Raw genomic sequence first — 26,804 nt, forward strand, 5'->3', positions numbered from 1 at the left:
TGGTTTTTGATGGTGGCATACGGAATATCAGGCACCGAGCGACCAAATAAAACCGCACACACATACCCATAAGAAACAAATTAGAAACGGGCTATTAAAAGTGGAGTGGGATGCAGGAGCCTGGGGGCAAAATTATAGAAGATGATTATGATGGATTAATCGATGGATGAATTTTCAATTGAATGGCCAAGTTAAAAGTAGCAAGCATTTGGGCAACATGTGGAAAAATGTCAAGCATTACACTTAAGATTTAAATTTAACTTTATGGAGACTTTTATATAAATCATGAAATCCATAAATTCCTTTTTATTTAAGAATAAATCTAAAATAGTTAGTAAAACTTTTTTACCCCAGTCGGTATTCCTTCCTTTAGAAAGTTTGTATTTACCCTTTTAAGTTTATTTGTTTTTTTATTTTTCTCCAATTTCAACTATCCCAATTTTTGATTAAATTTGATTGTTGCTGGCTTTTGTGTTGCCCGGTTCCTCTGTATTTTTTTAACTTCTAATTTGATTTTCGAAAGGTTATCGTGCTCTTTCGGCCTTCTTTTAGTTATTTTTTTTTGTTTTTTTTTTGATTATTTTTCTTTATTTGTTGTAGGTGTGGAGAGATGCTGGTTCTTCTTCAGCTTCTATATTTTCGTTGCTGTTGTTGTTGAACTATGCAAATGACTTTATCGCTTCCTATCATGCTCTTCTCTTTTTCTCGCTTTTTGGTCGTTCCTTTACCTCTTGGCTTTCAGTTCTATAGTATTCTCCAAGAGATTTATAGACGACCAAAAGACAAAAAGGAGCAATAAAAACAACAACAATGGGTTCAACAACAGATACAACAACAGCAACACACTAAGAAAAAAGTTTTTATGATAATTCCATTTTCCTTTGAAATATGGAACTGATATAAGTTTATACATATGTCAAAGCTTGCATAAATATATATTTAAAATAATTTGTAATTTAATAATCGGTTGTCATATTAATTTTTTCACAATTATTTTACAATTATTTTTGGTACATATAATTTTTCTCTGTGTACCACAAACATGCTTCATGACATGACTTTTTGTTAGGTCTTCCTCTTTTACCTACCTGTTTCCAGCTGCCTCTGCTTCTTGAACCCCAAACTCTCTTTTTTTATTTATGTTTGCTCGCATCGTGATCTTCCTCTTCTCCAGCTGCTGCTTCTGCTGCTGCTGCTGCTTCTTCCTCATCTGTTGGCATTTCGTTGACCTAAAAAACGTTCAAGCCAAAGAAAAAAACGAATACAAACCAACAAATTGTTAAAAAAAATGCCAGCGAAGGAGACAAACATAAATTGTTGTTGCTGCTGTTGCTGCTGCTGCTGCTGCTTGTCGCCGGCGTTTATTAAGATTCGTTGATGATGCAGCACAGCAGCAGCAACACTACAACATTGCAGCCCAGCAGCAATACTAAAAAACTCAGCAGCAACATCTGAGGCAGTTGCATTTTTCGTTGCAGCTTTCTTACCTGTTTTTTTTTTTTTTTTGTTATTTCGTAATTTAACATAAAAAGGAGCAGCTGCTTCCCTTAAAGTTATTTAAAGTGTGGTACGTACCCACTTTTATATATCTCCTTTTTGTTCCCGTTTCGGCCTTCAATCTCAGCTTTAAAGTGCCAATCTTAAGTGTAATTAAGTTTTTTTTTATATATGCTGCTCTGGCAAAAACATCTGCCTGTGGAATTTTTCGCTTCAGTTTTAGGATGGGGCTCATAAGTGGTGAAGTAGGGGAAGACAAGGGGTAATGAAGGAGGGGATAGGTGGTGAAGAAGGGGTGGCGAAGGGTATGAAACCGATGAAGAAGGGCTTAAACAAGAAAAAAACGGGCAGTATAGGATACACCCTTCCAGGAACTCTTTTAATCATCTTCATCGTCAGCATCATTATTTGTTTGTGTTTTTAAAAACTTAGCTGGGTGCTGCCAAATATTTGCGTGCTGCATTGTTATTGGGGCTTTCGCGACTTCCGAGTATCGGTATCTGAGGAAAAAAATATGATAAATAACCATAGAAGACAAGGAAACCAAGAAACTGGAAAGAAAAGTATATCTTAAAGACTTTAAAAGGGTTATAAGAAATGTGAAGGATGTAATGTAAGTTTAATTGGTATTTTAAACTTCGAAATGATATTAAAAATTTAACAATTGATAATCTCATTTAATGTTATGTATATTTTGTTGACTAATTTAATTAATTAATTAATTAATAATAATATGGAATAATACTCTTGTTGACTTATAAATTCCAGGGTATTTAAATCTACTTAGTTGACCAATTATATAGTTGCTCTTGATGGGTTTTAAGTTTTCCGTTTATTTTGGAACCTTTACAACCTATGCCCAATTTACTTTAATTAATTCAACATATCCAAAAACCTGTTCAAACAATTTCCACTGCCCTTCCTCTCTCTTTTTTCTTCTCAGCTGCCTGAAGAAAAAAAACATCTGCCCCTTTTTGTAGTTATTGTTGTTCTTTATTGCCGCTTCTGTTTGGGATTCCTCATTTCGTTTTAGGCTCTCCAAAATTTAGCTAGGCCATCCATCCCATCCCAAACATTTCCCATCCCACCTTTCCCAAAATCTCTCTGTCGTGTTTCTCGAAAACGTGTGCTGCCGCTGCCCTTTTTTCGAAATTTAATTTTGATTTTAATTTGATTTCGGCTCCTCTTTCTTGATTGGGTTTGTTTTGTTCTTTCCTCTATCTGCCGGAAATTGTTTTTTAATTGCCAGGCGAGAGGGGATAGGGTGAAAATCTGAAATGATTTGTGGTCTAGAGTTGCATATAAATATTTATTGCGACTAGGAGGGATAGGATCGTCATCGTTATCAACAATTTGCACTTGCTGTTGCAGTTAGCAGTTTTCTCTGTGGACTCCCTCCTTCTGTTGATTTCTTTGTTCCAGTTTATCAACTTTTGTCATCGCCAAACAGACACCGCAGTCCAAAAGAATATGTGCGCAGATGCTTCTCTTTTTCTTTTTTTTTTATATACTTGAGTCGGTTCCCTATTCTTTTTGTTGAGTTTTCCCTGGGGTTCGCATCGAACATTCTATGGTCTTAGGTGACTGGTAATCTTTTTGTTCTCTATACAGAGAGAGAAAAAGTGAAAAAAAAATTTGAATAATTAAAAAAAAAACCTGAGGTTGTTTAAAATTTAAAAAAAAGAATTTAAATACAAATAATTGTTTTTTAACAACTTAACTTTAATTTTTCTCCAAGTCTCCGGCTTCTTACTTAAAAATATATAACAACTTCTAAACAAAAAAGTTTCAAAAAGTTATGAAAAATTGTGGGCAAGCCATTAAATAAATTATTGAATACAAACAGTAAACTAACAGTAAGTTAACTACTTTAAGTTTTCTCCAAGTGCCTTATTTGCATCGAAAATTTCTTTTGTGGCTTGGGATTTTCTGTTTTGTGTTCTCACTGCATTATGGTGCATATTCATATTTCTTTTGCACTTTTTTCATCCTGTTGCTTGCTTGTCTGTCACAAGTAAATGTTATTATAAGCCCTGGTCTCGTTTCCCGCCGTTTTCTTTGGCCCTCATTCTACCCTAGTTGCCACACCTCCTAATTTTTCATGTAGTCTCCCATTACATTTTTTCTGCTGCTTTCTGCCTGCATCTGGGGTTTTGAAATCCGAGCTTCCTGTTCAATGTCAGCTAAGCAAAATCACACACAGACCTGCTGTATTGCCGTCCCTTTCGTTTGCCCTCGTGCCGTCTTACTCTAAAACCACTAAGCACTTGGGGTATTTTTATGTAATTAAACAACGATGTTGTTCTCCTATTATCCTTATTTTTGGCTGCCCATCTATTTTCAAGGTAATCTTTTAATTAAATGCAAATTTCAAAAAGTAGGAAAAATAACTTTACACTTAATCTGATACAATTTACTTACATACTTTTTATTTTATTTTCTTTGCAGGTAAGCATTGATTCCTTTTTATTGGACACAAGAGGAGTAAAAAGATTAGGGTTACACATTTATATAAGTGGGACGGCTTAAGCGAAATCAATTTTGTTTATTGCTTTGAGTGAAACTTAAATTGAATCAACAATGGAAGGAGGACGCTTAGTGTGCTCTTTTTTCCTTCTTAATATCAAAGCAGCTTGAAGTGCCTCGTCGTGGAGCCTTGACTATCCTTTTTCCCCCTTCTTTTTCCCTCGCCTCCTGTCACGCATCACTTACATGGGGCCCACAACTCACTATACTTCTCTAGCACGTTGCTGCCATTTTCAATTTTGCATTTTAATAATAAAATTTTGTACAGCAGCAGGGCAAAAAAAAAGAAAAAGCACAAGAAAGTTGAAAAAAAAGGAAGAAAAACAAAGGATGGTTCGTTCGGTACGAAAAAAATGGCAGCTGGGCAAACTTTTTTACGCCAGACGACGATGCATGATTACTTTGTTGATGATGACAACCCTGGCACAAGCAGTAGGTCACTGGAAAAATTTCTTAGGAGTTAGAAACCCTTTCTTAAATATTTGAATTTCGAAAAAAATTGTGTTTTCTTATAGAAATTCGAAAATCAGTATTTAACTTAGCTTTTACATAAAATATAAAAGTATGAAAACTAAGAGATCTGAAAACCAAGGGCAAGGCTTAAATATAAAGAGGCTTAATAAAAACAACATGTTTCTTGATAAATAATGTAAATTGTGCTAATTTAGAAAATCGTATTAGTATGCATTTTAGAATTAATTTATGTCCTATACTTGTAAGTTGCACGTCCCTAATAATTTTGTAAGTGCACTTGACGTGCCAGTTCATGAGTGATGGGCGTTGGGGGCGTGGCAACATGCTGTTGTCTGCGCCACAAAGTATGCAATACATTTTGGCACGTGGCTTGCTCTTTGTCTCAACTTTTTCGGGAGTCGAGTCTGGCCTGCAGTTTAGAGTTTTGCACTTTCTCCCTGTTGTTTATCATTTCGCTGCGTGCTGCCTTCAATTTGCTGCAACATTTTCCCCTCACTAAAATGCTCCTCACGTTTCCCGGTTCTCGTGTTTATTTCTTTTTTTCGGGTCTTTTTAATTACGCTTCACTTTGACGTAGACTTTTTTCTAGTTGCTCAGCACAAAATGTTGCTGGCCGACTTCAAACCCGATGTTTACATTCGTTTTACTTATCAAGAGCACGGGACTTTTTGTTTATTTAAAATTTCCGTTCTTATTCAGCGTATTCCGGACTTTGATTGTTGATACAGATACAGCTTCTTGTTTTCTTTGTCGTCTTGCAAAAAACATTTCGGTTGGATAAATTTCATAGCCTTATATGTAATATGCATAAATTTCGCGCTGTTCATTTTATTTTGTATCTTGAAACACATGTTTCAAATTTTTTTTAGGCCATTCTGCAAACAAAAAAAAAAAAACAAACCCGAAGCATTTTAAATTTTACACTAAATTGACTTTTGGGCGCACAAATTTTGCATGCACAATTTCACAACTGCCGTTTCGCGTAGTAATTGTTGAAATATTTCACAAATTAAATTATGCAAGAATGAAATTTTTGAATCATTTTTCATTTTAACTGTCACTTCTCGTGCGAACTGTTTGCGGTCAAATGGTGGTCCTGTTTCAATAGCTAATCGTTTTATTTTATGGTTTTTCAGTTTAAATATAAAAACTTTATGTTAAAGCTCAAATTCTAAGTTGTTTAAATCCTTTTTCACACCTTTTTGCAATGTATTTAGTATTTAAACATGATTAACGTTAGTATTAAATAAACTATATGAATTGGCCAATAATTTGTAAATTTGCGGCAACAACCCATTCTAATTGTTGCTTTTCAAAGCACTCTAGAGCCTAGAGTGCATTTAAAAGGAGTTTCCAAATTATTAGGTAAAATCCCTTATTAGCAGTGCAAATAATTTGTGAAAGTGGCTTAATATTTGACCATTGAAAACAAGATGGTAATTGTAATTTGTTGAGCAAATTATGTGAGCTTAAGTCCGAGGGTTCACTTTCGGTTTTCCAGCTGCTCAGCTGGCCATGAAGATAATTTGCAGAGAAAAGGGGAGTCACATGTGTGGCAAACGCAGGTGAATGGGATGTAAAGCGAATATCGTGTAAACTTCATGCACAATGAGCAGATTTCCATGGTCAGTCGCTTTGCCCCTTCCTCCTCTTTCCCCCTTTTCCACCTCTTTTCCATCACTTTTCTTCACTTGTCTGGTTGTTCATAATGCGCTTAGCAAAGTTTTTGATTGCATTACAACGGATATTTAGATGGAGAGTCTGCCCGTCTCTTACGCAATTTATTTAAACACAAACGCGCACACGTATATAAATTGCTTCGATTATGGGATTACATCTTCACTAAACTCACAAATGCGATATGTTTTGCTGTCTTACACAACCACAAAACAATTTGCTCAATGTGCGTAAAACATTTTTGACTAATTTGTGCAGCAGGACCTTCAGCATTTCCTGCTGGACAAGGACAACAAAAAAGATTAAAGTTTCATAATTCCTGCTTCAGAAGGAAAGATAAAGTTGTCATTCATCTGCAGCAGCAGCAGCAGCAGCAGCACTTTGTTTTAATTTATGCAAATTTTCCAAGATTTTTTGTCTTTGCTTTTGGGTTTTTATCTTATGCATCATTTACAAATTGTTTTGCTTGGGAAAATCCACATAATTGCCGGCTTAAATGTAAATGAATTTCAATTAAAGTTGAGCAAAGCAATATGTAAATTTAAATGTCTGCGTGTGTCGTGTCGTCTCCATTTTATTTCAATTTATTTATGCCCAAAAGTTTCCCAAGCTTTGAGATCCAGATTCACACATAATTCTTTGTCGAATCAGCTGATTAAGCTTCTTCATTTTGTCAACTTGACTCTATAAATATTTTATTTAAATCGCTTTTAACAAAGTTCGAAGCTAGAAGCCTGTGTGAATTTCCTAAATTAACTTAAATATTCAGAATAGTCTAGGAAATGGCAAAATAAATAGTTAAATAAAGGTATGCACGAAAAGTGGAACTTTGCGGGTTTTTGTTTTAAAGCGATAAAGCCATTTAAAAGTTGTACTATATTTTCTCACAAAAAAAGTTGATTTAAAACAACTGCTAGATGTGGAAAAGTGTTTTATCTTTTACTTTGAGATTAAAGCGTAAGCGTTAAATAGTTTAACATTTTAATGACAGGGAGAAGAGTTTTACAGGGGTTGAGGCTTCTGCCACATACTTTTTCGCCTCATTTCGTATTGATTAATTAGAGTGAATCCATCATTGTCAGTCTCATTAGACTTTTTGTCCATTAAAGGGGGTATAAACAGGAGAAAATCAGCAGCATTAAAAACCAGAAGAGGTTTTCCGCCCAGGAAAAAAAACGGGCAACAAAACCATTAGATGCCGCAACCAGATGAAAAAGGACTAGGAAAATGTGGGCAGATGAAGGGGACTTTGACCAGGTGAGAACGTGCGAACAACGGTGGTCAAAAGGGGATCCCCTCTTTGCATAAACTTGACTTAATTAGCTGCACAACTAACTTGGCTATTTAAACAGGTGCAAAAGGGGCCAAGAAATAAAAAAACGAAATAAAAAAAGAAAAGAAACACAGCAGGAGGAGCATGAGTAAGTGCAACAGGAATGGAGAGCAAAAAAAAAGAACAAAATCCGACCCGACAAATGCCATTTCCCCATTTGCTTTTGGGCTTTTAAGAGCCGCAAATGGCTATTAAAATGCAAAAAAAATCCAGTGACTTTAAGCTCCCCATTTGGATTGTGATTGTGAGTGCGAAAAACACAAAGCCAAAAGCTCATATATGCAAGGGCAATGTAAATGGGGCTTAAAAACCGACTTGGTCTTGGCCAAATGATAACCAAATTCAATTCTGGTACCAGCAATTAATAGAAGAGTAAAAGGGTCTTAAATTTAAGAAAAGCGACAGAGATTTTAGACAAAAGTTTTGGTGAATGAAATATTGCTTTCCATTTTTCGTAAACTAAAACTTCAAGTTAAATTTAGATAATGAGATTTAAAGTTAATGCAACAGGAAATATTTTAAAATATTTCATGAGTCATAAAAGTACAATAATTTATCCGTTGTTTCCCTTTTCTAACCTAATAAAATCGATGGAGGTTTTGCTGAATTTATAGAACAATGAGGCTTTAAGGCACACAAAAATGTTGTATTTTTACCTATCTGATTCTTCATAGGAAAAATAAGGAATAAGGATAAAATATTTGTTTTTAATCATAAAAGTATTTTATCCGATTATACACCTTTATGTCGCGCAATATACCTAATCACGTGCTTCACAAAATCATTCGAAATAAAAGCTAGTATAGTCAAAAAAACTTTCTCAAGAGTCCCAACACAATCATCGATAAGCTCTCACCTACTGAATGATAAAAACTTTATTCCCCCACCAGATCCAAGAAATTATCTGGCCAACAAATTGAGCTTAACCCCGGGCCAAGTTGGAATAAAAGAAATAAGTTTCGAAAACAGGAGAATGCAATGTTGGTTGATTTTTGTTACAATTTTGGTCGTGATCTTTTTTATTATACTTGTTGTTGCTGCTGCGGTTGTTGTCATTGTGCTTTAACCCTTGTCAAATCCCTGTCCAGTGCATGGACATACAAATACTGCTAAAAAAAAAAACAAAAAAAAAGAACGAATACGGAGAACCGAAAAATAATGTGGGTCAGTTGACGCACAACAACAAGAAGAACATGACGGGAAAAACAGTTGGAAAATTTATTGTCGCCGGTAGTTTTTTTTTTGTTTGTTTTTTTTTTTGTGTCGGTGGAAAGAGCTGCTGCAAAAGCTGCCAAAAAAGAGCGACACCAACAATTGAAAATGTTGTTATGCATTTGCTCCACTTTTCTCTCCCTATCTCGCTCACTTTAACCCATGGCTATCTCTTTCTATTGAACCCATAGCTATCTCCCTCTACTGGCATGTCTATCGCTGGTTTATTGAGTGTCGCAACAGCGGGACTTCCACAGAAATTGGGGATTTTAGCCCCGGATGGAGGGATTGAATTTTTGTTTTTCATGGCTCGGTTTTTGGGTCTCGTTTTCGAGGAGTTCTAATTTCTCGGCTGGGTATTTTGTTTTTAATTTATTGTGGCACTTTTGGTTTGGCGTGCCGTAGAGATAATATTAATAGCCGGGCCGCCCAAGAGTGGTCAGCCGAGGAAATCCGAAAGGTAAGCGGCTCTTAATGGCTGGGAAAATGGAGATAGCCCTGCCAGCATTTGCGTGAAAAGATGTCACGCCATAAAGTTGCTTTATTGAACCATTTCGGGCCAATAGATGGGTTTTAAGCTCGGCTAGTGAATGTTTTTCCGAGTGGTTTTCGTTGATAAAAGCGACTTGACAAATGTCCGGCAGTAAAAGAAATGTTGCCTTATTTCGAAAAGGGTGTAAAAAAAGTTGGCAGGAATTTGAGACGTTTGCCAAGCAATAAAATGTGTTTTTAAATAATTTATTTTATATATTTTAATTTATTGATAATAAAAAAATATTTTACTTAATAAAAAAAAAAACTACGCAGAAGGCTATATTATAAACATCCTTTCAAACAATATTAGAAACAAGAGCTTGATAATTTCAATGCCTGCCTTTGTAACTTTTTCAATAACACGCTGCTTATGTAAAGTGCATATAATTTAAAACCCACATATACTTGGAAAACTAGTTTTGCCAACTTTTCTATGTAACCACATATTTCAAAAGCAGTTTCCTTACTTATAGTTGTAAACTTGAAGCAGTTTGAATTTATGCCTTTACTATACAGCTTGTTACCTTCGAACCCTTGGTTATGTTTCACCAACTAATTACTTGATGCTCTCAAGGAGAAGTTTTTCCGTTGAAAAAGCTTTGCACATTGCGTATACGCCATGTTGCCATGCTTTGTTTTTCGCTATTCCATCATTTCACCCATTTTTAGCATAGTTTGTTGCTGCATTTTTATGATGATTTTTAGTATTATTGCATTGCAATTTTAAATGGCAAACATTTTGTTGCTGTCAGCGCAACTCTTGAAGTTTTCTTCTGCTGCTGTCTTTTCACTTTTATCTTGCCTTTTTTCTTCTGCATTCTTTGCTCCCTTTGACTTTTATTATATGTATATTTTAATGCTAAATGGGAAAAATTACTTTCATTTTCCTCGGAATTGGTTTTACAAGCAGCAGTAGCAACAGCAAAGCAAAAGTTGAGCAAAACAAGCGGCAAAAACAGCGCGAGCCAAACTTTTGTTGAGTGAAAAATGCACTAGAGAAGGGCACTGGAGCCGGTTTTTCCCCCGATTTCCTTCTCGTTTCCCGCGAGCTTTTCCCAGCTGCATTTCTGGGACTACGACTCTGATCCTCTCGTGCAATATATGTAATGCAAAAGTTTTTAATTTAGCGCCAACTTAACGCCGAGACTCGCAAAACGCAAAGCAACTGGAAGGGAAATGCCAAAAAAAAAGAGCAGGAAAAAAAAACAAAAAAGAAGGAAAACTGAGGAGATTTTTTGAAATATGCTTTAAAAAATAATCAACTTGCCAAGATTGCCAAAGCGAGCATGCAGAGTTGGGAAAAGTGGAGAAAATCTCAGGGAAAAATGGTCTTTGAGCCAAGAAATCTTATTCTGTAGTCTTGCCAGAAGTTTTCCATTTCTCTTCATTTTTTTGTTTCACATTTTTAGCCAATGTTTCTGGTTTATTATGGCTTGGGAATAAAGGATTAGTCTGCCTTTATAACTTTCACTTTAATTGCAAGTTTTGTCTCTGCAAATTGAATTAATTTGGGAAATTAACATTTAAACCGTCAAGTTTTTCAACAATAATAATTTAATTTTAATGAATTGGACTTTGACCACTTTGAAATAAAATTATTAATTACAATTTTAGAAATTTTACAACAATTTCCTGCCTTAAAATACCTTTTCCTAAAATTGAGTTTTTCGGTTATGCAATTTGCAATCCGAAAGGCGCTTGGCCAAATGAACTGCTGTGGTTTTCGCCAGCTGTTGGCTCCGCCCTCGCACCGATTTTTCCGGCTTTTTCTGGCGCAGCTGGGCTGCTCCACAATTCTTTTGTCAGCCAGCAGCAGCAGCATTCGGAATCAAAAACACGAGGTGAATGGCGGGCCGTGGCCAAAAACCAAGTTGCATGAGTAACAAGCGTGGAAAAGCTTGTCGAGTGGTCAGTAACCAAACTACAGGGCAAAAAAATAAAAAAAATGTATATAAAAATAAATGCGGGTTAAAAACAACATAGGGAGTTCAAAAGAGGCGGCGGCGGAGTGTGTGTGTGGGCGTGTCAGCCAGCATGGTTGAAAATTAAATTTGCACCAGGCAAAAAACAGGGAAAGTTGGGGCAGCAAAAATTGAGATACAGATACAGATAGAGAGACAACGCGGAGAACTTAGCACTAAGCTTCAGTCGAGAGCCGCAGGACAAATGAATGAAATGCCATGGAATGGACACAGGACATGGTTTACTTTATAAGGCGAAAGCGAGGTACAATGCAAGGGATGAGCCGAGCTTTACAGACATATTTCCAGTGTCATTTCCCAGGATCCTCCAGGATGCCAACGGGAAAAAGAGGAGAAGATTCAAGAAGAAGGCAGTATAAAACAGCTGTTATGGGTGCACAAATTCCCCCACTTTTTTTTCTAAAGCCAAAGCTGCTAAGTCCTTGTCCCGACCCAAATCAACACGGAATGTTGAGAATTCAAACTGCGACTCAATCTGGTTTTCTATTAAGGATAACAGCTTTTGAAGAAATGGTACAAAAAATAGTTTTTAGAACAATATTTTTTGCATTTAAAATTATTTTTAAATAATGGAAAAGATAAATGTTTTTTAATTATGTAACTAATGTAGTATTTGTTAAATTTATCATTTATAACTTTTATTATTATTTTAAAGTAGAAGCTTATAGTATTTATTTATTTAATACTATAAATTTAAATCTTTGATGAACCCACTTTCAATTTTCCCGTAGCAGTTCTCCATGAAACATTATTTTCGGTTGAGCTTGGTTTTCTGCTCTTGCCTGTGTGGATATATTTTTATGGCATACTTTGCGGCATTTCTTTTGGAGTCTGGCTCCCCTTTTGTGTCTCAACTTCACTTTGGCGGCACAAATTTGAATACAAACATTGTTGTTGTTGTTGATGTTGTTGTTCTTATTCTTGTTGCTCCTCACTTGTTTCCACATGAAATATGATAATTCATTACACGAGCTTTAAGATATTGCAAAAGGCAAGCAGCGGCGGAAAAAAAGGAAGCGGCAGGAAAGGACAAAAAATGGAGAAGGAAAATATAAAGAAACGACACTCACTCAATTGTATCTTATGCAAATTGCCAGTGATTTTTCCTCCACTTTTTTTTTCTTTTCGTTTTCCTTTCCTGCCTTTCCTGTTTCCTGTGTGCTTAGAATGATGCTTCCTTTGTGGGAAAAAGGGAAAATATTTTGCATGTGAGGAGATACGACAGGATTTTGCTTTCACTCATCTCTTGTTGATTTTTACGTGTTTAAGCAGAAGCAAAACATTTAGAAATATTTATGACGTGCAAGGCTGATTTTTAATTGAACCAAAAAGCGTGTGGCATATAACTAAAGGAAAGATAAATATAAATACATTTTTGAATGTAATTTATTTGTTTATGATTAGGCCAATGATAATTAGAATTTTCATTTCCGCTTTTGATGTTTTTTTTTTCCGTTAGCACATGCTCGTGTGGATTTTAAATTAAAATTTGGTATACGTTTCTGTTTTTTTTAATATGAATTACTTTAAATTAATCATGTTGTCTTCTTTTTGCATCTTGCTCAAAATTTCAAGTTGTTAGCAGAAAAGAAGGTAAATAAAATCTCAAATTGCTTTCTTGAGGGCAGCGACATAAACTCTGCTTCGAGAAATCAATCAAAAATAATGGGAAAAAACAGTTGAATTATTTTAATTAGCTTAGGAGGAAAGTGTCCACGTGTTTGAGTGGCAATCAAATGCTGGATTCCCGACGGTAATGAGAAAATCTTGCCACCCTTTAGAAATATTCCCCAATCCCCACTCCACACTCACCAATCCCCACTCGATTGTCAACAACTTGAAGTTGGTCAAGCAATGGGATTTCCTGTCATTCCTTAGCTGACTTTTTATCGTTTTTTTCTCGACTGCCCGGAGATAGAAGCTCTATGATGCACCCACCAACTCTGCGGGTTGTTACCGCCTGCACTTGGGTAAACAAAAGTTTCTGTTGGCCGCTCTGGTGGTTTATTTGTTTGGCCAGCAAACTTTGCTACCTTGTGCACTCTCGTACTCGCAATCGTATTCGTATTCGTGTTCGTATCTATCTAGCCGATACTTTCGGCTGTATTTGTGTGCGGACTGCAATCGATGAAGCGTAAATGTTCAAATATTGCCAGAGATATTTCTACCCGTTCTATACCCTTCGCCGCCCCGGAAAACAAAACGTGCTCTGGTCATTACCAGCGGACAACCGCAATCCCAGTGCACTGGCAAGCACAAAAGATACAAAAGTATCTTGCAGATTGCCTTTGGGTATTTTCCAGTTCAACCGAAACTACTTCTTCGACTTGTTCTATTTCTTCGCCCAGCTGCTGTTCTTTTTTACACTTTGTGTGTGTGGGTCTATCTGGGGAGTGCCAAGTGATAAAGTGGTCACCAAAGCTGGAGGCAATTTATGAAGTCCAGTGAAAGAAAAATAGGGGCCCTTTTTTACTCTAAAAACTGATTTTAAAATTTATATTTAATCGCATTCAAGAAGAACAAGCATTTATAGGTATTTAGCACTCCAAATTCAGGCAATTACCTAAACAAACTCATTCATTGACAAATTATTTTGCGGTAAAGAAATAAAAACTAAAAGTGCAAATGTTTGGCAAAACTTTTTATTTAAAGTTTTGGCTATTTAAATACAACAAAATTTAAAAAAAAATAAAGAAAACAAAGTATTATATTTTCTTTATCTGTACCCTTTGCCACCATCTCTTTTTTTCCCTGCCAGTTTTTCCCTTCATTTTCGAATGCATTTTTAATGAACTCCACCTGCTAAAGTGTTGAACTTTGCAATGCCAAAAGTTTGCGCGAATATGATAAGTGCCACTCCCCCGGGGGATCCGCCGCCGCCTGCATATGGGCAAGTGAAATTGAATTTTCGCCAGTGTTGATAAAGTGATACGCAGAGCGGAGAGGGTAAAACTCTGACCCAAAAGTCAACAGCAAAAAAGGAAAATTCTTGGTGTACTTTTCCCTGTACTCCTTTTGCTTTTTTCCCCATTTCTTCGGCTTCGTTTCTGGGCTTTTTCGAGTGCAAAAGTTTGGCGCACTTGGCCCGCTTTTGATTTGGTCGGCAGCAGTGAAGATGAAGGGTGTTTTCCATGCATGTGCAACTTTTTGTGGCAGCAAGAAAAAATTCGGCTGCTTTTGGCCCGGGGTTTTGGCTGCGTGCGGCTTGTCAAGTGGGGGTGGCAACCCTAGAGCTAGCTGGCGAAAATTGCCAAAGTTGCCTGGCTTATTTATTAATATTTCAACACCAGTTCGGCATTCAGCACCCCCCTTTGGCTGCAAATCAACAAGTGTTTGCTTTGCTTTTAAAAATTGCATTTTCATTCGACTTTTTCTTGCACAAATGTATGCCAAAAAAAAAAAAAAGGAAAAAGTGGAGGAGGAGCAGGTCACTTGTAAACAAGAAAAAAGGCAACAAGGAATAAAGAGCTACGAAAACATTTCAGTTCTTGTGGAACTTTCGAAAGTTGCAACTTATCTGTTGTTGCTTATATTTCTTTTTTGGGGGCACAAAAGTTTCTTAAGCCATGTTAACCGCACACTCACATTCGCACCAGAGGGTTAAGAGCGGGGGTTAAGGGGTTTTTACACTCTCATGTGTGGGTATCTTGCAGCCAAAGTTGCAACTCGAACTGGTTTTTCCACTTTGGCCAAAGCAATTTGGGCCCGCTGCACGAAAACGCATAAATGCCGCCGCAGCCGCTGCAAAAGAAAAAAAGTATACACACATATATAAATATATATATACATACATATAATATTCTTTCTGTGAAATACAACTTGTATATCTCCTCGACTTTGGATGCGAATCTTGTGCCCCTTTTTTTCTCCATAGAGAGTTTCTCGTTTGCAGCTTCTTATAGTTTGTTCTCCCACTTTTCCGCATTGTCATGCAAAAGTTGAAATGAAATAACAGTAGGTAGATATATGGTGTCCCCATCTGCCGATGTCTTAACCCCTGCTGCCCCCTTTTCCCCTTTTGCCACCTTTCGATATTTGCCTTGGAACAGCTGCGACATGCGATTTTCTCTTTGCTTCACCCCATTGCCGACTTAATTTATTCTTGTGCATTTTTTGTGGTACAACTTTACCTGTCGTGAGGGAAAAAATGTAATTCTTAAATGATATATTGGAGGTGGTTTTTCTATTGACCAAATCTTGCTAATTATCTAGCAATTAGTATCATAGAAAGACTTTAGCTACTTTATTTGTAATTTAAAATCATACTAAGAAAAACTTAAAAATGATTTAAAAAAAATGTTTTGAAATGGCACTGAACTTTTTTCATTTGGTTTAAATTTGTATTTAAGCTAAAGAATTTGCGTTTGACATAAAGGAAAACCTAAATTATGTTTTGAAATGGTACTTAACTTATTTCTGTGATTTAAATCTTTGGTAATGCTTAAAACAAAAACTAAAGTATGCTTATAAAAACAGTTATGAAGTGGTACTAAACTTATTCGGCTTAATTATTTTGCAAATTTTATATGTCTTTGGGTATTAACCTTTAAAAGGGTTAAGTGTGCCACTTAAATGTTGTCACGTTTCTCCAGCCATTACCTTTAAACATTTCTGAATTTATGCAACTTTTGGCTTCTTCTTTTTGTATTTTTTGTTATTATTCTTGGCCCAAGAAGCCTGCAACTTGGCCATCAATATTTCTCTGTATTCCCCATGCAGACACAGAAAAAACCAGTTTGCCGCACCTTAACCCACCAAAGCCCCCGACACAACCCGTTTTGCGCCGCCTTTAAATTGCAATCTTCTTCCGTTTCGTTGACTTTTGCTGTCTCAGACTTTTGGCTTTTGCTTTTATTTTGGGCTTGTGTTTTTCCTTTTTGGTAGCCAGGATAAGCGGGAGTGCCGTTTAAAACAGATAACATTCATTGTAGCAGTGGCGAATTCAAAGCCCTCTACCCCCTTAACACCTTTAGCCCCCTCTCACTTTTTTGTTGCAATCGTTTGGTTTGATTTTTTGCTTGCAGCTATTTTTTCTGCTTTTTGTCTATCTGTGTGAGTCATAAGAAAATTATGTTGCATTTTATGGGCCAGAAGCGCAGGAGCATTTGCAGTTTTTATCGACTCTACTTTTGGCCAAAAGGATTCAGAAGTTGGCAAGGTCCAAAGAAAAGAACAAGGATTCTATTGCAGAGAAAGAAATATTCAAGATTTTATGCAATCAAAAATTTTCAATTTTTCTTTTTGCTATTTGTTTTATTCAATTTAGCCTTAAATACAATCCAAAAAAATGTCCTTGTTATTTTTGTACCACAATCTACTCATTAAGGACACATTTTAAAGATAATTTTTTTCTGTGTAAGGAATTCACTAGACCAGCCAACATTTGGCTTAAGCATAAAGACATTAAAGACAATTCAGGGAGTGGGTCAGAGGGAATAAAAGGCGTTGAGATTGCGACTTTGGTGCAGTGCCAGCACAACAACCGAGAGTCCTCCTTTTCGTCCTGGCTCTGTGATTTGCCATTGTTCTTGGCCTCGTCCACAGGCTACAGGCAAAATCATAAGACATAATTCCTATGCTTCTGTTAGTCCTGGTCCTGGGTCTGGTACTGGTCTTGGCTCTTCATCCTTTGGCATCTCCTCGCTGTGCTGTGTCCACATTATGCATAACTTTACAGCACTCTCTGTGTCTATTTATCCCTGTGGTTGCAATCAGGGTATTACTAACCTTAAAAATACTCAGCCCATGGGGAATATAAAGAAAGGATGCAAAAAATAATGGAATATATTGATATTGATTGGATTTTAAGAAACTTGTTGACTTTAAAAACTACAAATGTACAATTCATTACCTAAAAAAATTGATTTTATAATTCTTTTTTATCAAAGTACTAAAATTATGTTATCTTTTATACAGCTTAAACTCCAGTTGAAATTTGATTAATAACCACAACAAAACACGTAAACAAATCTGTATATCCAATTTCCAACTATAGCATACCCTACCTCGAAGCAAAATGTTCCACCAACTTTTGTTTCCAATTAAAATCAAAAATCTATGCCAACTTACATTGTAATTAAGTGTGTGAGAGAGATGGTTAGAGGAGCTATAGAAAGAGACAGGGAGAGAGAGCGTAGGTATTTCTTACATTTTATGGCCAAATTCAATGCTGGTAATTAACTCTGAAAATCCAATTATGGCAAACTTTTCCCAAACTCTGCGTAGCTTCCATCCATATAGCCATCTCTCTCGTTTGCCATTTTGCCGTCTCTTTCTTCTTCTGGCATGTAAGGTGTCTGTGTAAGTGCGAAGTTGACTGTCTGTGATTGTGTGTGTGTGTGTGTGTGTGTGTGTGTGGGTGCATTTATAAGTGATATGCAGAACATGCAATTAACAAGGGCAAAATTCACTGCCGTAGTCTTGGTCTTCTACACAGTAAAAACAAATTGATAAAGAATTCTTTCAATAGTTTTTATATCAATTCGATTCAGATAGCTTTCAATTTATGTTGCAGAATCTCACTATGTGCTTGTAAAATATAAATTATTTTTGTAATGTAATATTAATCAAATTAATATCCAGCTGTTTTTTTATCTGTGTAGATTCTCGGCACTACGTTCTCTGGGTTCTCGAGTTTCCTCAAAGGCAGCCACAAAAGAGCTCACAGCTTGGTGTGTGTCCACCCCCCCGCTTCGGTCCCTTTGCCTTCGTCATTGTTTCCATTTTAATATAATTCCCACGTCATAATTGCGTATTGTAGCAGCAGCAGCAGCAACAGAAGCTTCACTGTACAGAAAGGTGTTGGCCTGAGAATTCTCGGCCCGAAGAGACAACAATGCCCAATGCAAAGGCCGTTGACCAAATGTTCTAGAAAATTTTCCAGCTCTTGCCGTTCAGGTGGAATCGAATTATTTCTTTTGAATTGCTTTATAAATTTCTTGGAAAATGTTTATACCTTTTTCAGTTTAGAAGAAAATTCATGAAAATACGAATTAACTAAATTATGCGAAAAGCTGTTGTACTAGAAAATTTTCTAGACCAATTGTTTTTCAACATGTAAGAAGCTTGTGTGCGAGGATTTTACAAGACTTAAAGAGCAAATTAAACTTCTAGTCTAGAAAAGCATAGAAAGTAATGTAGTTATAATTTTACAAGTTTTCTTAAACTTACAGTTTCGTATTCTTATTTGTTCAATTTATTTAAGTCTTCTTTACTTAAGCATATTTAAATATCAGTAAATTTTCCTTTAACAATGCAGCGTGTTATTTCTTATTTAGTAATGGTATAAATATGCAACCTTTGCTGTTTAACATTTAAAAACTTGGCTCTTTGGTTCTTAGAGCAAAGTTCTTCAATCTCTGAGTTAATGTCCACATTTTCATTAATACATAAATAAAAACTTGGGTGCTTCTGTTGCGTTAGTCCTTTTGGCTCCTTTAGCTCTTAGTTGGGATAGAAATGTAAAGTCTTGACCATGCCCTGAGCGGAAATTGAATTTTTTAGCCTTTCACTGTGCTGCCTTTGCACTCGCCGCTCCTTTTGCATATTATTTTTAATTTCCAACAATTATAAGAAATTTTTCTTTCAGCTTTTCCTCCGTGTGCCTTCTTTAACGATAATTTAATTAGTTGCAAGTTGCTGCCGTCGGTTGGCCGTTTCGCCTTTTTACCACTTTTGCGTTCGCCCCATTAATTGCACTTAACATTTCGTGAATTCTTAATGTCCTACAATAAAAAAGGCGAAATCGGAAATATAAGAAACCGTGGACATTCCTTTTTTAAACGTCCCGATTAATCAGTAATTGATAGGATCAAAATGGCGCCGCTTCGTTTTCTATTAAGTATATTACTATATTTACAACAAGTATTTGATCCAGTTTAGCTAAAACGACAAAAAGCAAAACATAACTATTTCAACGATCCACAATTGCATTGCAACTAATAAAGTACAACAAAGGAGTTTTTTTTTGACAATAACAAAGTTAATATTCAAGCTGGCTTGTGTTAAGTGTTGCAATCAATCTGCTTTTGATTGGTTCAAGTAATCATTTTTTTGTATTCCCCATGGAAATGCACATTTCATACCTATTTAAATGTTAACTTTAAGTATTCAGCAGGATAATTCAGTGGAACAGGACAACATCTGGCAATTTGCCTAAGTGCAGAAGGCTGAACTTCTTCGTCCTTTACACTGTCGCTCTCTCTATGCAAAGTTTTTAATTAGAAACGCATCCTGCGAAAATGGACAGCGCTAACTCTGCCCCTTTCTCTTACCACTGATTTTCCCTTGATTTTCCCCTGGCTTCCCCATATTTTCCTCCCGTTAAGCAGTCAAGTGAAATGAGCAAAGAAATGCGTTGACAACCAGGCCAAAAGCTCCACAAAAGTAACTTTAATGGCAGGCAGAAAGAGGCGGACAGAATAAATGAATGAAATGGGCACAGCGCCCAGGACTTGGAATAAAAATAACAAGAAACGAAACTTTTGACATAAATTCCTGGGCCAAAAAAGATAGAAAACTCGGTTGCGTAAAATGAGAAGTGAAGGCTTTTTTGGCCGCTAGAGTTGCCACCTTGACGTGTGATGCCATTATCCGGCGGATTAGATGCGGATATTTAAGGGCTTTCAGACGAGTGCCAAATTAATTTTAATGCGATTTTCATGGCCTGTGCGTAACTTGAGCATTTTAACGACTATATTGGCCCTAATGCAAATGCAAATGCGAATTCTGGGGCAGACAGAGCGAAACAATCTTTAAATTTAGCACAGACTAAAAACAGTCTGGAGCTGCAGCTTCAAAATACAAAAATTTATTGCCCCTTGAACACTCTTTTTTGCGACTTAAACGCTGCCTCATGCATATTTGATGCCAAATATAAAGCGGCTATAAATTCCACTTGAAATTTACGCACCAAAGTAAGAGTAATGCGCCAGGGGTCCACAGACAAAAAGCAAAAGAAAAAGAGGCAGAACAAATCCTTGGGATACGCATGTGTTCGAGGTGCGCTTAAAGGTAGGCAATGTATCTCAAACTTTGTCGTCTAAGCATATGAAAAAGTTTCTCAAAATTGTTTTCATTTTTTTTACCAAGCAATCCCTTTTTATTTTCTTCTCCTCCTTTTTTGTGGCCCGACAAGTTTTAAGTTGAGTTGTTGAGGTATAATGCATTATTAAGAATTAAACAAAAATTGTTGTCCTTTGTTTTTCTTATGGGTTCTTTAATTTTAAACCGATTTTTCTCTTTTGTTTCGACGAAGAATGAGCAACAGCTGATAAAAATTTCATGAACACTGAAAAGGTTCTTATGTAGTCGGTTTTTTTTTTGGGGCTGGTGTGGGATTGGAGCGAAAAGTTATGATTCTTTTTGGTTTAGGCCTTATGAAAATAAGATAAAGTTGTTTCGTGTGGTGGTCAAAAATGTAAATTATTTATGGCAGTGGGAAACCAAATATTTTTTGGGTCAGGGTGAGATGTTTTCTTTAGCAAAAGCGTTTTAACCATAATTCCCTAATTCGATTTTTAAAGTACTTTATGCAAATGTAATCGATTTAGAAATATTAATTAAAGCTATGAATCATTATTAATCATAATAATAATTATATTTTATTTATACTTTTTTCAGTTCTTGTAGCGCTGAGCTCCACGATATTGGCCGACGAATCGATTGACACACGTGAGAATGCCGACTTAACTCTGAAGTGCCGGTTTAACGACAAATATGAGGCGAATGACTTTTCGTTTTTCTGGACCCGCTGGACAGCGAATCCTGCCCAATTCGATAATGTGGCTATCGGCGACGTGCAGTTAAGTTCCGGTTATAGGTGAGTAATCGATAGTATTATTGTGGCTCATCAATAAATTTAATATAAAATTACCGATAATGCAATAATAATACATTATATAAATATTAGATTTAGGTTAGATTTTATTTAGATTGCCATTTTATATTTCTTGATTTTGAATACTTTTCGATGGTATCGATACTATCGTTGCTGATAATCGATGTTTTTGCGTGCCTAGGGCATAATGGACATTAAATCGCGACCTAGCAACGAGGATGATAATTGCGAGAATGGCTGGCTTTGAGGGATGTTAAATGCTGTCCATAAAGCTGATGTCCATTATGGATGTGTGTGTGTGTGTGCGAGGGGTCGTAAAGTGAAATGGGGAGGCGAAAAACAGAAGCCTCTGTCCTTCTGGAGCATTAACGGTTATCCTTTCGCCGTCCGAGAAGTACAGTTTATCCTCGCAGCAGCAGTTGGCAGCCATTTGTTAAGTTAATTAAATGTTTCACACTCCCCTTTCTGCCCGTGTCCGACCTGGATAATGCGATTTATGCATGTGAATGACTGGGCTGGCAACTTAATTAAAATCAAGTTCTTGGCAATTTAAACAAATGCCGGCTGACTGAAACAGTTAAGTCCGAACTTGGCCACAACCCTGGATTTTACAAGTGGCTTAAAGTGGATGCCAAAAAGGGTTTATGAATATTTATGAATTTAAGTAGTTTTCCAATGAAATGTGATTATTTTTGATTGAAAAAGCCAAAGCGATTTTAAACCAGCAGTGATTTTTTCGGTATTATTATGTTATTTATGTAAATCATTATTAACATAAGATTTTATTTAAATCATTCAGCAAAAACCCTATAGCTTGTTTTTATCTGGAATTTAAGTTTTGGCTTTAGTTGTTATTAGAACTATAATGCACAGTTGGTAAGTGTTATGTTTGTCAATAATCACTTTTATTGAATAGGCAATACTAGTTTTAAAATGTTTTAAATATATTTTACGATTAATTACCAGCCGTGAGTCACGACTTCCGTAGGGTCTTCCATCGCTGGTGTCCATGTCCTAACCTAATCCTTAATGCCAACGCCGCGTGTTGCATGTTGCGACATTCATACTCACCCACATGGCCTTCCGCCTATTGGTGCTTCTGTTTGTGTTTATGTTTCATTTTCATTGCCTCTTTTCCACCCAACCCCCAGATTTCAATTGTATTTTTATTTGCCTGGTGCCTGCGACTTCCGTTTCCTGTTAGCCGCCTGCTTTTTAATGTTCGGTTTGGTTTCTTTATGTGGCAACGCATAAATTTTAAGTGCCAACTGCGCCGCACGGACCTCCATCTTCTCTTGTTCTTCTTGCGGGGAAATGCAATCCTCCGTCCGTTCCATTCCTTTCCGTGTCGTTGCGTTTCCGGACCATCCCGTTCCGTTTCATTCCGCTCACAGCTTGCCAAATAAAATGGCCACAAGCCAGATTTTGTATTACACCATGTACATTTTATGGATGCACTGCGGAAAACGGAAAAGCAAACTTAACACACAGTCTAAAAAAGAGTTTAGTTCAACAACTGTAATACTTAAATAAAATTTATTGAATTATTAGATATTATTTTAAAAAATAAATAAAATAATTATAATAATAAAAAATAATTCTTTAGACAAAAAATTCATTAGGAAATTAAATATTATCGACAATCAAACCACAGAGGAAAATTTAGAGGACAATTTTAATAAACATTTATTAAAAAATAGCAAAATTATATATTGTTTTGCTTGCAATTTGTATTTTCTATACCACACAAAAAATAAACACAACTTTTTTTCTTTAACTTCATGAGCATTACTGTGAGCGTAATAAAAGAAAATCAACAAATAGAAAAGCAGCATAAAGAGGCGTTGAGGGGCCAAAGAAATCGCGCTCCGGGCCCAAGCAAATTGTAAAATATATTTTTACTGCAATTTGTGCCGAAAGCTAACAAGGGCCCCAAAAACAAGCAGGCAACAAGGACAAATATCAGGACACGAGTACACGGCTCAAGGAGACTAAAACTGGCCACATAATGAAGGCTAAGTAGTAACCAAACCCAAAAACCCCCCTGAAAAATTCCTATCTGTGCAAAAGTGAAATTACTGCAAATTTGCTGTCAATGCCAAACAACACACACACAACACACAAAAAGAAAAAATACCGAAAAAAAGAAATTACAGCATTTTCTTCGCTGGGCCAAAATGTCGCGACAGGTCGAAGGGAAAAAGTAAAAGCTCTGGGCTAATATTTCGCTGAACATTTAATTTAACGAGACATCAGGGGAATGCTCTTCTCACAGAGATTGAGAAACAATGAATGCGGCATTTAGGAGTCAACGCAATTGCGCCAGGAGACAAAGGGAAAACGTTCTTTCGAATGCGAAATTTCACTTGTAGAGGGATTTTGGCGAACACAAAATTGCCATTGTATACTTGGGCAGGGAAATCTGGGTAAAATCTGTGAGGTTATCTGAAATCTGAATAAATTGCTGGAAATAAACTGGATTCCTGCAATATGTTTTCGATTTTATGTATCAATTTACAAATTGGATACCGCAATCAGTGATAGATTTACAAATAAAGACGTTAAAGTTAAGTAAATGAAAATAAATGATTATTATTAAAAGGAAACTCTTAATTAGATTTTTGAACAAATGTAAATCAAGGGTCTTTAAAAATAAATACATTTTTTCACTTCTTCATTAAAAAAAAAAACAACATTAAAAGAATCGTTTGTAAATCATAATTTTTCAATGTTGATACTTTTTATTCACTAACTTAAAGAACTTTTCTATAATTTTGTGAGCATTCCTTATTTTTTCCTTCTCAGCCAAATAATTGGCGGACGTTTAAGGACACCCGCTGTCCTTGCATAATAATAATAATAAAAAAATAAAAACTTTTTGCTTTTGCCCAGAGGGAACGACAAAAGTACAAAAAAAATTGTGAATCGAGGACAAAACTGCGGTAGCAACAAGAAATCACAAATTGCAATACGGGAATATAAATAAAACTAGGACTTGCTGGGAATAAACTTGAAAATTGCAACAAGAACAAGGTAGCCGGGAGCCTTTCGCTTATCTCCCTGGAGTCTTTTTTTTTTTTTTTTTTATGCTCAAGGACGTGCGTCCTTTTCCCTATTTTCGCTGGTCGCTTAAAGCGCTTTTCATTTGTCGATAGGAGGTTGTTATATCAAGGGGATTCCCCAGAGCGACGATGACGATGACTGCGCTTTGCCAGCAGTTTTTATAATTTGCACTTTTTTTATTTTCACCGAGCACGTGTCCTGAGAATTCTCTCTATCCCAGCTGCAAATGAGCAAGTCGCCAGAGACTCGGCCCCAAAAAGTATAGCTAAATGAGAGGGGGAAAGGGGAGGAGAAAGTGGAGAAGGGCAGGAGCAGCAGCTGCAAATAGAAAAATTCTGGTAGTAATAAAAAAAAACTCAACTAGGCAAGGACACGCGGTTTTTGGGCGCAAAAATGAGATGAGCGGCTCAGTCTGTGGAGAATTCAGTCTATTTGCTGTCTGCTGCAGGCGGAAAAATGTAGATATATAGACTAAAAATTAGTCAAAGGAAAGTCTATAATTTAAGATTTAACAAATTGTAAAAAATTGAATTTTCTTTTCAAAAAAATCTAAAAGTTTTGTTTTAATAAGTGTATCATAAAAATAAACTACAGGCAGTATTAAAGTAAAAGTATTTATTCAATACTAAATAATATAACCCCAATACTTGGTAGTTTCATTTATAAACCAATTCTAAAATTGTAGTCTAAGGTCTTATTTTTAAACAACTTAAGATATTTATTTGTATGCTTTCGTGGTGTTCACTAAATATTCATCTTATAAAAAAATGTATGTAAAAGTAATTTAGATTGTATGACAATTTTTTTTGGTAGTATATAATTACAAACTTTACTCGTCATTAAATTTTTTTTCGAGTACATTTTATGCACTCCCTTAGATTCTCTTTGCGAGTACTTGTCCCTTTTCCCCTACATTTTTTGGCTCGTCTGCGCATTCTATTTAGGGATTTCAAGAGCAAGGGTCCAGGGCAGTTTCAGCTGTTTTTTTTTTCGTCCTGCTGCGGTTTGCTGCTTGGCAAATTAAATTTTCACACAGACGCGTGTTTCATTTTCCTTTTTTTATTTTCCGTAGTGCCACTGCGGTTTTTGCCAGCAATTAGCACACGAGTAAAATGAGTGAGTAAATAAAATGAGCATTTGACCAGGCGGCTAATCAGTCTTAGCCCTAAGCCTGTCCAATTAGAAACGCAAAAGTGTCTAGACTAAAAGTGCACAAAGTGCTGAAATCTCGAAGATGTCTCGGAAAAGCTGAAAATTCTCACAGAAAACTCTCAAGATGAGAACCAATTTTAGTGTCAGTCAAAAGTCCACTTGCAGCTTGACAAATGAACTCGGAAATGTCTCGGGGAAATGGAAAATGAAAATCGTATCTGCTGGGGGATGGGAGTGGGACCATGAGCATCTTGTTTGCCAATCTAATAAACTGCTGACTGACCAGCGAGTAAAAGCCAAGTGTTCAGCGAAGCGAAATCGGGCGGCATCAATTTTCAGTAGTTGCCCAGGAAACAACGAGGATGACGACCAAATAATCATCATCAGCAGCATCATCATCTCATCTTCTATTGAAAAATTGTGAAAAATCCCAGCGCCAAATAAAAAAAAAATCTGGCAAAGAGAACACTGAAGTGGCCTTGAAATATTAAGACATTGACAAAATGAAAACAGGAAAACTGAAGGAGGGGAAAATGAATGTTTGACAAGAACCGAAAACAGAAAATTGACAAACTTGTCTCATTCCTTTCTCTTTTTTTTTCCATTTTGATAGATGAAAGAGGAATGAAATTTCGATGTATTGGAAATCAAACTACAGACATAATTGGACTTTGAGATTGAGGAGAACAAATGGGGCAAATGAAAAGAATTAAATTAAAAACTTTTAATAAAAATAATAATTTTAAAAAATTTAATTTAAACGAAATTTTTTTGAGAGCTTATAAATTGTAAAATCAACAACAATTTATCGATATTGTCACATACGAATTATGTATAAATAATACAAATGTACTGTTTCCCTTGTTTAAATAAACTGCACTTGATTGCATGCGTTGCCTTCTATATTTATTTATTTGAGCGGCAAACAAAATTTCCTTGAACTACAATTTTTCACACAATCTTTCGATTTTCCAATTTTACAATTTTTGCTATTAATTTGGTTTACGGCGCTACAAAGCAATTACGCTATAAGAACCCCTCAGAGCTTAATAGTCCGGCACATAACAATAACAATAATGTAAACATCAGGAAAATTTCAAAAGCTGTGTGAAAATTATTTTACGTTTTTTGCTTGTTTACCTTTCACTTGGGTTGCCAAGCGTCTGAGAGACTTAGGCTCTTATTGGAAATTGTCTAGGAAAAATATGCAAACATTTATTCGAACGTTGATTTTATTTATGTTGGCTCTTGGTTCCTTTCCCTTCGTCCTCCGCAGAAATTCCTCGTCCTGTCGCCTCCTTCGTCAAATATTACCATTTCGTATTTATTTATATTACGAGCGTTTAAAGTTTGGCCACCTGCGGGCAGAAAACAGGAAGCGAATCAAGGACAAGAGTGAGAAAATCCAATATTAGCACAATTAGTGATGGGCTACTGAAGAGCGGAAAGCGAGCGGAAGGGGGGTCGAGGGTCCTGGAAGTTTTCAAATAAAAATAAATTGATTTTGAGGCAAATG

At 36.1% G+C, this 26,804-nt stretch overlaps 1 protein-coding gene and 1 long non-coding RNA gene across 4 annotated transcripts in view; one reads left to right on the forward strand and one right to left on the reverse strand.

The window, feature by feature from the left end:
* Positions 1-26,804, forward strand: part of LOC128253520 (hemicentin-1) — a 92,464-nt gene that overhangs the window by 23,015 nt on the left and 42,645 nt on the right. For both annotated transcript variants that reach the window (XM_052981976.1, XM_052981977.1), the window contains exon 3: positions 20,857-21,055. In XM_052981976.1, coding sequence (XP_052837936.1) covers positions 20,857-21,055 — 199 coding nt within the window. The remainder of the gene's footprint in view (positions 1-20,856; positions 21,056-26,804) is intronic.
* Positions 15,046-20,112, reverse strand: LOC128253523 (uncharacterized). Of its 2 annotated transcripts, none has more exons than XR_008267467.1 (4): positions 19,509-20,112; positions 19,320-19,437; positions 18,406-18,959; positions 15,046-15,365 (listed from the first exon to the last, which is right to left on the reverse strand). It is a non-coding gene; the product is annotated as an uncharacterized LOC128253523 (long non-coding RNA). The 2 variants fall into 2 exon arrangements; XR_008267466.1 differs by having other exon boundaries at positions 18,406-19,116.

This window comes from Drosophila gunungcola, assembly GCF_025200985.1.
Source record: "Drosophila gunungcola strain Sukarami chromosome 2L unlocalized genomic scaffold, Dgunungcola_SK_2 000037F, whole genome shotgun sequence".
NCBI lineage: Eukaryota > Metazoa > Arthropoda > Insecta > Diptera > Drosophilidae > Drosophila > Drosophila gunungcola.